Raw genomic sequence first — 12,989 nt, 5'->3', positions numbered from 1 at the left:
AGCAAGTTTTTAAGTGGATTATTAACTAAGTGTAAGGCTGTTTGCAGCATCTTAAGTTTGACAGACGTGTGACTGTTCAGGGTGGGGGGGGGAGGGTAGAGAAAAAAGGGTGAATGTCTTCCAAACATTATCTTGTAGCATTGTTCCAGATTAAAAATAAAGAAAACAAACGTTACATGGGTTTCATGCCCAGGCAATAAGTCTTTGTCTTTTTTTCCCCCCCTTTTTCTCCCAGAACTGCTTGATAAAACACGATGAGAATGGATACTCGGCAATAGTGGGAGACTTTGGTTTAGCAGAGAAGATTCCTGATCACAGGTACGTGAAGTAATCATAGTATCATTCAGGGTTGGAAGGGACCACAAGGATCATCTAGTTCCAATCCCCCTGCCATGGGCAGGGACACCCCACACTAGATCAGGCTGGCCAGAGCCTCGTCCAGCCTGCTCTTAAACACCTCCAGGGACGGGGCCTCGACCACCTCCCTGGACAACCCATTCCAGGGCTTCACCACTCTCATGGGGAAGAACCTCCTCCTCACATCTAGCCTGAATCTCCCCACGTCCAGCTTCAATCCATTCCCCCTAGTCCTATCACTACCTGAGATCCTGAGGAGTCCCTCCCCAGCCTTCCTGTGGTGCAGTTTCAGCTCAGAAGCTCTAATGAGTTGTATCCCTGAGGCCATTACTGCATTCTGATAGAGAATTTGCTAAAAAATATCCTCAGTCTTCAGTCTGGAACTGCAGGCTGGCTGACCAAAATGTTCCAGCCTTAACAGCTGTGCTTTTTGATAGATATAGTGGTGACATTTATTATTCAAAAATGCTCAAGTGAGTAATTGATTTGCTCAAGCTTTTCACTAGATCTTCTAAGCAAGTGCTTGGAATTTTGGTTTAAAAAAAAAAAAAAACAAACAACAAAATTAGCCTCCAGCATTCTAGATTGGGATGATTTTGGAGTAAATCTCCTCTGTTGATTCCAAACAGCTTAAACTTATTTCCTTCCATTTTCATAAACAATATTCAGTCATAGAATCACAGAATCATAGTATCAGTCAGGGTTGGAAGGGACCACAAGGATCATCTAGTTCCAACCCCCCCTGCCATGGGCAGGGACACCTCACATTAGATCAAGCTGGCCAGAGCCTCATCCAGCCTGGTCTTAAACACCTCCAGGGACGGGGCCTCAACCACCTCCCTGGACAACCCATTCCAGGGCTTCACCACTCTCACAGTGAAGAACTTCCTCCTCACGTCCAGCCTGAATCTCCCCACCTCCAGCTTCATTCCATTCCCCCTAGTCCTATCACTACCTGAGATCCTGAGAAGTCCCTCCCCAGCCTTCTTGTAGTCCCCCTTCAGATACTGGAAGGCCACAATAAGGTCACCTCAGAGCCTTCTTTATTCCAGACTGAACAACCCCAACTTTTTCAGTCTGTCCTCATAGGAGAGGTGCTCCATGTTCCAGTATTATTCTCCTTAGCCTCTGAATTGGTTGCTGTCTCTTCCAACCTGGTCTGGTCTACTCCTCTTCTCTTCTCTTCTCTTCTCTTCTCTTCTCTTCTCTTCTCTTCTCTTCTCTTCTCTTCTCTTCTCTTCTCTTCTCTTCTCTTCTCTTCTCTTCTCTTCTCTTCTCTTCTCTTCTCTTCTCTTCTCTTCTCTTCTCTTCTCTTCTCTTCTCTTCTCTTCTCTTCTCTTCTCTTCTCTTCTCTTCTCTTCTCTTCTCTTCTCTTCTCTTCTCTTCTCTTCGCCAAATTTATTACAGAGATGTTAAAATTACTGTCTAACAGTAGCTCAGTATTTTGCATTCCCTGGAATGAAATTATGCTCTTAACTCATTTGGGAAATGCACAGGTGACTGTCAGAAGCTATTGTCACAATTGGAAATAGTTCTTTTATTATATCTTGGTTTGGACAAGGGTTTCATTGTTCTCTCTGTGTATTGACTTGTGTATTTCAGAGTATTCTGGCTGTGAAATTTGCTGTCAGATTTTCTCCAGTGTGTGCTTCTGCATAGAATAAATAAAACCTTCCCACTCTGTGGACTGCAAAGAAAACAATAAAAGTTGATCTCAGCTATTCACTGGTTTTAAACTACACATATCCTAAAATTGCAGTCATACAAACCCATAACAAAATCAGGAAGGCACCCACAGGTGTCATAAGGTGTTTTGAGATGCCCTGAAAACTTAGGCATACAGTAATAGCTAAAGTTAAGGTAGTATGATACTAAAACAAGCAACATCATAAAATTAGGATAGGATAGGATAGGATAGGATAGGATAGGATAGGATAGGATAGGATAGGATAGGATAGGATAGGATAGGATAGGATAGGATAGGATAGGATAGGATAGGATAGGATAGGATAGAATTAGCCAGGTTGGAAGAGACCTTTGAGATCATTGAGTCCAACCTATCATCCAACACTATCTAATCAACTTAACCATGGCACCAAGCACCCCATTCAGTCTCTTCCTAAACACCTCCAGTGATGGTGACTCCACCACCTCCCTGGGCAGCACATTCCAATGGCCAATCACTCTTTCTATGAAGAACTTCTTCCTAACATCCAGCCTAAACCTTCCCTGTCACAGCTTGAGACTGTGTCCTTTTGTTCTGGTGCTGGTTGCCTGGGAGAAGAGACCAGCCCCTACCTGGCTACAGCCTCTCCTCAGGTAGTTGTAGACAGCAATAAGGTCTTTAGACACTATTTTGGTTTGCTCTAGTCTTACCTCCATTTCAAAATGCAGTTTTATTGTTTCCAGTTTGCTGGCTGGCTATTTGATTCATGTTTTTTCAATGTTTATGATTCCTTTTCCCTCCCCTCCTCCCTTTCCCCACTATCTACCCCACATCTGTATAGTGAGAAGTTACCAGTGGTGGGTTCACCCTTCTGGATGGCACCAGAAGTTCTCAGAGATGAACCTTACAATGAAAAGGTAGGTACATGATGTAAGTGGACTTTAGCTGCCAATTAGCTGTTGATGAGCTTTAGAATTTCCATAATATCAAAGTTATTTTCATTTGTGACATTTCTGCACTCTGGGTCATTCAGACTAAAGGAGAATGTGAGTTGAATAGCTAATATTTGTAATTCATGGTGTGGATTCTTACACAGGAAGAGAATTACCTCTAGCATAAGTTACTGTTGTGGTATTTCTAGTCTGAAACACCCCACGTGCAGAAATGTGGTACTGGCTTGTTGATCTGACACAATTTAACTGTCATGAGAAATACAGGGAGGTTGCTTCCCTGGCCAGACATTAGTGAAATCTGGGTAGAAGCAAAAAAAAAAATCTCTGTGTAAACTTCTACAATTATTTCAGTAAAAAAATCAGCCCCAACATTTCTCAAGGTAAGATACCTGGGAAAACATGTTCTTCATAGTGTCATAGTAGTATCATAGTATCGGTCAGGGTTGGAAGGGACCACAAGGATCATCTAGTTCCAACCCCCCTGCCATGGGCAGGGACACCCCACACTAGATCAGGCTGGCCAGAGCCTCAGCCAGCCTGGGCTTAAACACCTCCAGGGATGGGGCCTCAACCACCTCCCTGGACAACCCATTCCAGGGCTTCACCACTCTCATGGGGAAGAACCTCCTCACATCCAGCCTGAATCTCTCCACCTCCAGCTTCATTCCATTCCCCCTAGTCCTATCACTACCTGAGATCCTGAAAAGTCCCTCCCCAGCCCTCCTGTAGGCCCCCTTCAGATACTGGAAGGCCACAATTAGGTCACCTGGGAGCCTTCTCTTCTCCAGACTGAACAGCCCCAACTCCTTCAGTCTGTTCTCATAGGAGAGGAGCTCCAGCCCTCTGATCATCCTCGTGGCCCTTCTCTGGACACCTTCCAGCACCTCCATATCCCTCTTGTAATAGGGGCTCCAGAACTGGAGGCAGTACTCCAGGTGGGGTCTCCCCAGAGCTGAGTAGAGGGAGAGAATCAGCTCCCTCGACCTGCTGGCCACACTTCTCTTGATGCAGCACAGTCTGCTTCAGCCCTGCAAGTGCAGCTTTTCTGTGATAAAGGCCACATCCTGTACCTTTCATAGCTAGTAGTCAATAATCTGTTTGATGGTACTCTTAACCTGCAGAAGAGCAGTAGCTACCTCAGTAATTAATGTAATGATTACCATTTCAAAGCTTTTTTCAGAGTTCAAATTGACCTAAATTAATAATAAAGTACCCAAATGTATGGTGCTACATTCTTCACTAACCCTAGAGCATGGAGGACTAACGAGGAAGTGTAGGTCTCATACCTGATCAGCATGAAAGGTGACATAGAAGCCTGGCTGATATGTAAGGGGGAGGCTGGCTTCTGCTCTGTAGACTTGTATTCCCTGTTTTCCTAAATTTATTAGATGGTAAATTCAGGTGGGTGGAAATCTGAGGAGCTGTGCAGCTCCAGGGTAAGTCAGATAAGTTGTTACTAAGCGTCATGGAAATTTCAATGGAAATTGACGCAGGTAAACAGTGTTAGTCGATCTCTCCAGCTTTGCTAAGACACTTGTTTTCTCCAGAGGTACTGAGCTGTGAGAGGAGGGGAATGTAATTTTTCTTAGAAATAGCATTAAATGTTCTGGGTAAGCTGTGATCATTGGTATTCCAAACCTGTCTATCTAACCACAGTGATAGAGAGGCATGTCGTGTTTTGGCTATGTTTTTAATTACTCCCACCTGCAAGACATTAAATGCAACTTCACCATTCTCTGTGCAAGGAAGGATTGGGGGGTTTGTTTTCACACTGCTGAATTAAGACAGATTTGAATAAACCTTTATTTAGAATAAACCAAACCAGATTGGAAGAGACCTTCAAGATCATCATGTCCAACCCATCAACCAATCCCACCCAAACAGCTAACCCATGGCACCAAGCACCCCATCAAGTCTCCTCCTGAACACCTCCAATGACGGCGACTCCACCGCCTCCCTGGGCAGCCCATTCCAATGGGCAATCACTCACTCTGTATAGAACTTCTTCCTAACATCCATTTGTTTATTTACTTACTTTTCCTGAAACAGTTCTGAACTTATCACTGCTGCTTGTGGCACAGGAATGCTTTACCATGAGCGTGTGTTTACTCACATAGAAAACGCCAGCTATAATGCAGTCGCTCAGCGCTGTACAGCTGTGGTGTTGGTTTAGTCGCTTTCCTGATAGCCATTTGGGGTAAGGAGAAACTCAGTGGCAGATAAGAACTCCGAATAATCATAGCTGAACCATGTGGCTCTTTATTTTTCTCTCTCAGGCAGATGTATTCTCCTATGGCATAATTCTGTGCGAGATTATAGCACGAATACAGGCAGATCCAGACTATCTCCCGCGCACAGAGGTAAGGGGTGACGTCTACAGGATTGGTGGAAGGTGGTAAGCCTGCCATGATAAGGGCTGGTGTTCAGAACTTCTGGCACTGCTGCCAAAGATACGATGAATACACGTTACGCTAAAAATAGCCTGTGAAAGGCTTTTGTTCTTCTGTGCTGCTATTGTTAAGAAGCTCCATTGAAGACGCTTGCACAGAGGCTTTGTCCAGATGCAGTCCCCACGGGAAACCCTTTCTGCCGCTGACTGGCAGAACCTTTGAGAGCATTGCAGTGACCTTCATTTTGGAGAGTGATAGCTCATGTAGACTTCTTGCCAGGTTCAGAGCAGAGCACTTTTGGCACGCTGCATCCATGGAGCAGCCCCTCTTCATGAAAGGAGCAGGAGCTACGTTAGCAGCAGCTAAAATAAGCTCACCCATATTTTTGCATAGACAGTGCTGTGGATCTGAGCCAGAACTGACTAGTCAAACAAGATACTTCTTCCTTTCTTCAGTTGCCTTATGGTTGAGTCCCATCTGCTGGGGAGCCTTTGGCCATGGATGGGGGGGGGGAGGTGCTGGCTTCCAAATTTTGTCCCACTCTGCATTCTGAAAATGCAAAATTGCTTAGATTTTGATCTGCAATAAATAAGAGATCCTTTTGTTTCTCTGCTCTTCAGATTTTATAGCAGTGTGTTTAAGGAACTGGGTAATTTTATTACCCATCTACCATCAGCTGAAAAATTAACCATTTTAATTGCTGTATTTTCATCACAGCGAAGCCTCTAGTTTTATAGCAGGCTGTTCATTTACACTGTGAAAGTCACCATGGTGACATATTACTTCCAGATCCACATGGGCAACAATTCAAGTGAAATGGATTGCAGTTGAGTCCAGGAAGAAGAATGAGCTTTGAAGTCAGCTCATTCTTTTACAGGTATCTTGTATCAAGTAATCCCCAGTGGGACTGCTGCAGTTCAGAATGTGCATGAGGGTTTCTCAAAATCCTCTTGTCCATGGCTGCTGAGATATGGTGTTTGTGGTTATTCCTGATAATTCCATGTAGGCATGCCCTGAAAAGAAGATGATTTGGGCTAGCTGGCAGACCTCACTTATCCCTTATGCTGTGTTTTTGTTTGTACAGAATTTTGGATTGGATTATGATGCCTTCCAGCACATGGTGGGAGACTGTCCCCCTGACTTCCTCCAGCTGGCCTTCAACTGCTGTAATGTGAGTATCTTGCTTGAAGGAGAGAGACCTGAACTAGAATTCTCTAAATCCCCCTGGCTTTTGAAGACAGAGCTTAAAGCATTTGGAGAAGACCCTTGAGGAGCCTACCCATGAAAGCGGCGTACATTCCAGTAACCCAGGAAGCCTCTTGCCATGTTTGTAACCTTCCCCTTGCAAAAGGTCTAGCTTGTGTTTTTGCAATTCTGTGTTCTGTCATGCCAAAGAAACAGGTCTGGCACACTGAACAGCTTCTTGCAGGCTGCTCAGGCCAATCATAACCAGTTGTATGCTATTGACACAGACTGGCCCTTGGGCTAACAAAATCCAGCTGTTGCTGTGCACAGACCCACTGAGCTGTTAAAGAATTCTAAGTTACTCTCACAAACAGAGGGAACCAAAAAAACACCCAAGATCAGGCACTAAACTACTCTTAAGGTATCTATATGCTGCTTTTGGGAAAGTGGAATGAACTTCCAAATCATTACTTGTCTACCAAGAAAACAAACTTGGCCCCACATGATTTAATATCACTAAGGATATAGGCAGTGCACTGCATGGAATAAATCTTCTGTCAGTTAATCAAGTAAAATGGTGATAGTTAGTGCTGGATACCTTCATGGCTCTGCAGCATTCAAATTCCAAAGCAGCCAGTCTCTTCTGTGAGTTATCACACCACAAAGGTGGCCAGTTTAGTAAACTGGTTTGTATGGAGTAAGAGGTCCTGAGCTACCACCAGATTCAGCTGAAGCTGGGAATGTTCAGTTGGCATAAATGTAGTTGAGGCCAATTCTAAAATATTGTATTGCACAAAACACTGCCCAGGACAATACAACCAGGCTGTGCTGGAGCCAACATGGCTGAACATGAGCCAGTAGTGTGCCCAGGTGGCCAAGAAGGCCAGTGGCATCCTGGCCTGGATCAGGAATAGTGTGGCCAGCAGGAGCACGGAAGTCGTTCTGCTCCTGTACTCAGCACTGGTCAGGCCACACCTTGAGTCCTGTGTCCAGTTCTGGGCCCCTCAGTTTAGGAAGGATGTTGACTTGCTGGAGTGTGTCCAGAGAAAGGGAGCAAAGCTGGTGAGGGGTTTCGAGCACAAGCCCTATGAGGAGAGGCAGAGGGAGCTGGGGTTGCTTAGCCTGGAGAAGAGGAGGCTCAGAGGAGACCTTATTGCTGTCTACAACTACCTGAAGGGTGGTTGTAGCCAGGTGGGGGTTGGTCTCTTCTCCCAGGCAACCAGCACCAGAACAAGAATTGGCCTCAAGCTGCACCAGAGGAGGTTTAGGCTGGATGTTAGGAAGAAATTCTTCACAGTAAGTGTGATTGGCCATTGGAATGTGCTGCTCAGGGAGGTGGTGGAGTCACCATCACTGGAAGTGTTTAAGAAGAGACTGGATGAGGCACTTGGTGCCATGGTTTAGTTGATGAGATGGTGTTGGGTGATGGGTTAGACTTGATGATCTCGAAGGTCTTTTCCAACCTGGTCTGGTCTGGTCTGGTCTATTCTATTCTATTCTATTCTATTCTATTCTATTCTGCAGCATTGTGTCAAAGTGAGTGTAAGGAAGGTCTCATCTCTGCATGCTGTTGGTGCTTACTTTTGTCCTGAGCTCTCTCCTTACTTTGTATTAATACAAATGCACATGCTTGAAGGGAGAGCAGTATGAAGGTGGGGATGTGAGCAGGTGGAGGTGACTGCCACTCTTGCCATGAGGTAGTGTTATTTAGTTCTTAAAAATGTTTATGGAATTTACTCTCTGGCCAAGCTGCTTCACTCCTCTGATTTCACCTTAGTACAGCAGCTTTTGCTTCAGGAGGACAGTGCTATGTCTGACTCATGTTTATGAAGTGTTTTCACTACATGAGCACTAAAAGGTTTGGCTACAGGAGTGGACTTTGGAAATCTCAGCTCCCACCTGTAGACTCCAAAAATCCTACTGCATCAAAAGATGTGCTGTTTGATTAAAAGCAACTTTTCAGCACAAGTGCAATTCAGAGTAAAGCTGACCATGAAGAAAGGGAAAGTGGCTTATCTTATATTCTCATGTAAGAAAAAGGATTTTCTCCTACTGATTATCATCAAATGCTGCTTCCTATATAATAAAAAAAATCTGATAGTGGAAATTTCTGTCTTGAGATCAAGCCATGAATATGCTGATTTCAGTGTGGAGCATGCTGTAGTTCACTTACCACTCACCTAGTAGAAGGAAAAAGACAGTGAACAAATAAGGCTTTCTTATATCTTCCTAAGCATGCTGTGCTTCCATAATGGGTGATGTGTGGTAATTTGCTCTTAGGCACAGACATTTATATAGCTGTTTATTATTTAAAGGGTCAACAAACAGTGTAAACCATATAGCTCAGCTGAAGCACTGTGCAAAGCCCTGGGGTTTTCTCCAGCCAGGAAATGTGTTTTAGGGCCACCTAAAAAACCCAGTAAAAGCTGACATGTATGAGTAGTGGATTAAAATGTCTTTAAGTTACTGTTATAAAGTGCTTTTCAAAAAAAATAAGAATAAATATATGCAAGGAAGTAAAAACCTTAAGGTAGCCCAATGACTATAAGCCTGCTTGTGCAAATACTTACAATCATGTGTGATCATGCAAAAAGCTTACCAGCATGAGCTGAGCTGAGGGCAGCTGCTGCCTTGAGGAAGAGCCTTCTGTTCCATCTGGACTGCTCAGGACTGGAAGGAGGCAAATGCTGTTCTTGGTCACTTTTCCATTGCTGCTCTTGTCCTGGATCTTACCTTGCACAAATTAAAACGGCCAGGGAGACCTTCTTACTTCCTGTAGCTTGCAACAGCTCCCTAAGCTTTCTAGACTACTCAGTTTGTCGGAGTGAAGAGTGTGTGTGGTGGTGTTGCCCCTGCCCTACTCTTTCAGTGAAACAGGGAAAGCAGAAAAATCTGTCTTCCTATGCCAGGAAATCCCAGCTGCTGCATTAGGACAACTTTCTTGCTGCTCTTCAGCCCTTGGCCTGTGAATTGTTTGTTTTCTCTTACTGTGTGTATGACTCTTTAGCCCTTTACCCTGCATTGCTAGGAGGTGTTCTGGCATTGCTGATCACACCAGTTCTCTTCAGAAGGATCCATCCCCTAGGACCTGCAGGGCAGTGTCAGAGAGGTCTCTGGAGTTTGTTGTTGACAAAGCACCACTGTTCACTTTATACTAGAGGTGAGATCTGTCTGGACTTGTTTGCTCTGAAAAAGCCTTTAGAGGGCTGGAAACAGGAATCAAGTCAAGCAGAATCTTTTTCGTTAATGTGATGAGGTTAACTTTGAGCTGCTGTGAATTACACATTGCTACCTCTAGGAGTTAAACCTGTAACACAGAGACAGGGTCAGTGTTCAGAATGATAAAATGTCTTCTAAGCTGCTTCTTGAATTAAGGTGCTTGCCCTCTAGTATAATTTTAGTATTGGATTTTGTTTAGAGAACCACATTGGCCACAACAGCCCCATACAGTGCTACAGGCTGGGGTTAGAGTGGCTGGAGAGTGGCCAGGCAGAGAGGGACCTGGGGGTGCTGGTTGATGGTAGGCTGAACATGAGCCTGCAGTGTGCCCAGGCAGCTAGGAGGGCCAATGGCATCCTGGCCTGCATCAGGAACAGTGTGGCCAGCAGGAGCAGGGAGGTCATTCTGCCCCTGTACACTGCACTGGTTAGGCCACACCTCGAGTACTGTGTCCAGTTCTGGGCCCCTCAGTTTAGGAAGGATGTTGACTTGCTGGAACGAGTCCAGAGAAGGGCAACGAAGTTGGTGAGGGGTTTGGAGCACAGCCCTATGAGGAGAGGCTGAGGGAGCTGGGGTTGCTTAGTCTGGAGAAGAGGAGACTCAGGGGAGACCTTCTTGCTCTCGACAGCTACCTGAAGGGAGGTTGTAGCCAGGTGGGGATTGGTCTCTTCTCCTAGGCAAGCAGCACCAGAACAAGAGGACACAGTCTCAAGCTGTGCCAGGGGAAGTTCAGGCTTGATCTTAGAAAGAAGTTCTTGACAGAAAGAAGAGATTGCCCCTAGGAATGTGCTGCCCAGGGATTTGGTGGGATCAATGTCCCAGGAATGGAGGAGTGCCTGGATGAGGCACTTAGTGTCATAGTCTGGTTGATTAGTTAGGGTTGGGTGATTGGTTGGACTTGGTGATCTTGGAGGTCTCTTCCAACCTGGTTGATTCTGTGTAATAGCACAGCAGGGCAGAAGCATATTCTTGTTGGAATCTTGTTGTATAATAGACACAAACTAGAAGAGAATACTACTTTCCCCCTGCTTTGCTTAGGTTTTTTTGCAAGGACAACACACTTCCTAAAAGGAGCTTGCAGTTTTTCAGTTCCTTCAGCCTGCCTGTCTGCTGTGCAAGTGGAACAGCATGGACAGACCCACATGAACTGGCTTGATGTGTGTGTGTGTGTGTGTTTACAGATGGATCCAAAGTTACGTCCTTCCTTTGCTGATATTGTCAAAACACTGGAGGAGATTTTAAACCGCCTGAGAAATGAGGACTCTGAGAGAGACAGAAAGTTCTTAAACCTGGACAACAGTGAAAGGAAACCCAAAGGTAAGTGTGTTTGTATTGCACAAGCATTGCTGCAAAGCTAATAGCAAAGAATACCACCACATTTCCTACTTTGGAGACTGAGATTCCAGCTGTGTATGTTACTATTTACAGCTTATGAATGATTTTACTCAAAGCCTAAAAAATTATTCTGCAAGAGTGTTGTCTACTTTACACTGCAGTCTTCTTTAGGGGGAAAAAAAAAACAGGCCCCAAACTGTTTCTTAAAGTGCCTCAAAAGATTCTGCCCACAAGCCCTTGAGGGGAAATTTAGAATTCATTTGAGAATGATTTTTTTAAGTGGCTAATAGTATATGCAAATCCATCAGTGTTTGCTTTGTACCTGCCATATTTAGTGCATATGCATAATTTCTTTGGTGTGTGTTACATGTGACACTTAGAAGCTTCTTAAATTCCTTCAGGAGGAAGAGCAGAGAAGATGCAAGAGTGTTATAAAGTACCTAGAAATACTGTGAAAGACTGGGGGAAAGATGAATCCCAGATCTACTTGGCAAAGCTGGCCTTGAAGGACTTTCTCTAAAGCTGTCTAGTGCCACCTGGTGTGGGGAGCAAACTACAAGCAGTTCTTGTAGGCTGGGGCATATTCTCACTTGGGTGTCTTCTTATAGAGTCATAGAATTGTTTTGCTTGGAAAAGACCTCTAAGATCATCGATTCCAAACATAAGCCTAAGACCACCATGGTCATTACTTTTGCCATTGGAAACTTTGGAACATTGAAACATTGGAGTACAGCAAAAGTAGTTTCTTACATTGTGTATATATAGCTCCCTTACCTATGTATATACACATCTCTCCTATCTGTAATATGGTAATAGATTAAACAAAGTTCTTTATTTCAAACCACATGGACTGCTTGCATGTGGCTGTTCACCCACACCTGGAAAGCATCTATCAGAGGTGTGAGTTGAAAATTCTTTGTTTGTTTGTTTGAGTGGTGTTGTGTTGTGCTGTGTTGTGTTTGTTTGTTTGTCCAGTGTTTTGGTGTTGAGGCTGTTTGTTTGTTTTCTTGTCATTTTCATGTCATTTTCCCCTTTGGAATTACATGTCAGAATTGCATCTTCCTAGAGAAGTGTTACATGCTGTTCTTTGACTTGCACAGTCTTTCCTGGGTGGAGTGACTGCAGTCTAAACTGTAGCAGTATTTAAAGGGAGAAGTGGGAATCTGTATGTGCTTGTTCTGGAAATGGCAATCAAAAGGAGACACCACTTCTTTATAGCCATTTGTGATTGCTCTACCACAGCTCTTCAGAGGCACCTTGAGAGCCAGTGGCAGATGCATGTTCCAAACACTCAAGGGGTTAGCATCTTTTCCTAAACAATCTGCAGTTTCCCAGTCCTGTTCATGTAAACAAATAAACACACTCATGCCATATGTCCACCTTCTTAACTCCTGTTCCTTAGGATCAAACTCTCATACATCCCTACTTTCTGGATTGGGTAATGTACTGAATGAAAGCTGGGGTGGAATGATTTAAGCCTCTTCATTGTATCTGGAGGGTCATTTGGTTTGGTGTTGGAGTTTTCCCATCATAGTCCAAACCTGACATTCCTTTGGCAATCCTGTTTTATACTTGTTCTCTCTTATGGCCAGCATCAGCAGCAGATCTTGGGCTACCTCTGCTGGAAGCCAGGATGATGAATCTAGAAACATGCAGGTTGGTCTTCAAGACCACTCTGTGCCATCTCTGCTGCATCAGTGTACTGGCAGCAAGGAGGTTTGAAGAGGCTATAAAATACAGGGTTTGGATAGAAAAGGGAAAGACTTCCTCATTCCTACACAATTTTGGTGCAGTTCCTTTCCTTTTTTTTAACTTCTTTTTTTTTTTCTTCCTGAAGACAATATTGTCTTGCCAATTTGGCATTCCCCATAATGTGGGTGGCAA

At 44.3% G+C, this 12,989-nt stretch overlaps 1 protein-coding gene across 1 annotated transcript in view; it reads left to right on the top strand.

The window, feature by feature from the left end:
* TESK2 (testis associated actin remodelling kinase 2) overlaps positions 1-12,989 on the top strand; it is a 100,114-nt gene that overhangs the window by 82,330 nt on the left and 4,795 nt on the right. Inside the window, exons 6-10 of the mRNA XM_068141599.1 lie at positions 236-318; positions 2,865-2,940; positions 5,253-5,336; positions 6,451-6,537; positions 10,952-11,087. Coding sequence (XP_067997700.1) covers positions 236-318; positions 2,865-2,940; positions 5,253-5,336; positions 6,451-6,537; positions 10,952-11,087 — 466 coding nt within the window. The remainder of the gene's footprint in view (positions 1-235; positions 319-2,864; positions 2,941-5,252; positions 5,337-6,450; positions 6,538-10,951; positions 11,088-12,989) is intronic.

This window comes from Melanerpes formicivorus, unplaced genomic scaffold (genome assembly GCF_026170545.1).
Source record: "Melanerpes formicivorus ecotype bairdi unplaced genomic scaffold, bMelFor1.0.p_v2 SCAF_7, whole genome shotgun sequence".
In the NCBI taxonomy this organism is placed as follows: Eukaryota; Metazoa; Chordata; class Aves; order Piciformes; family Picidae; genus Melanerpes; species Melanerpes formicivorus.
Note: the sequence above shows the minus strand (reverse complement) of the source record. Positions and strands in the feature narration are given on the sequence as shown.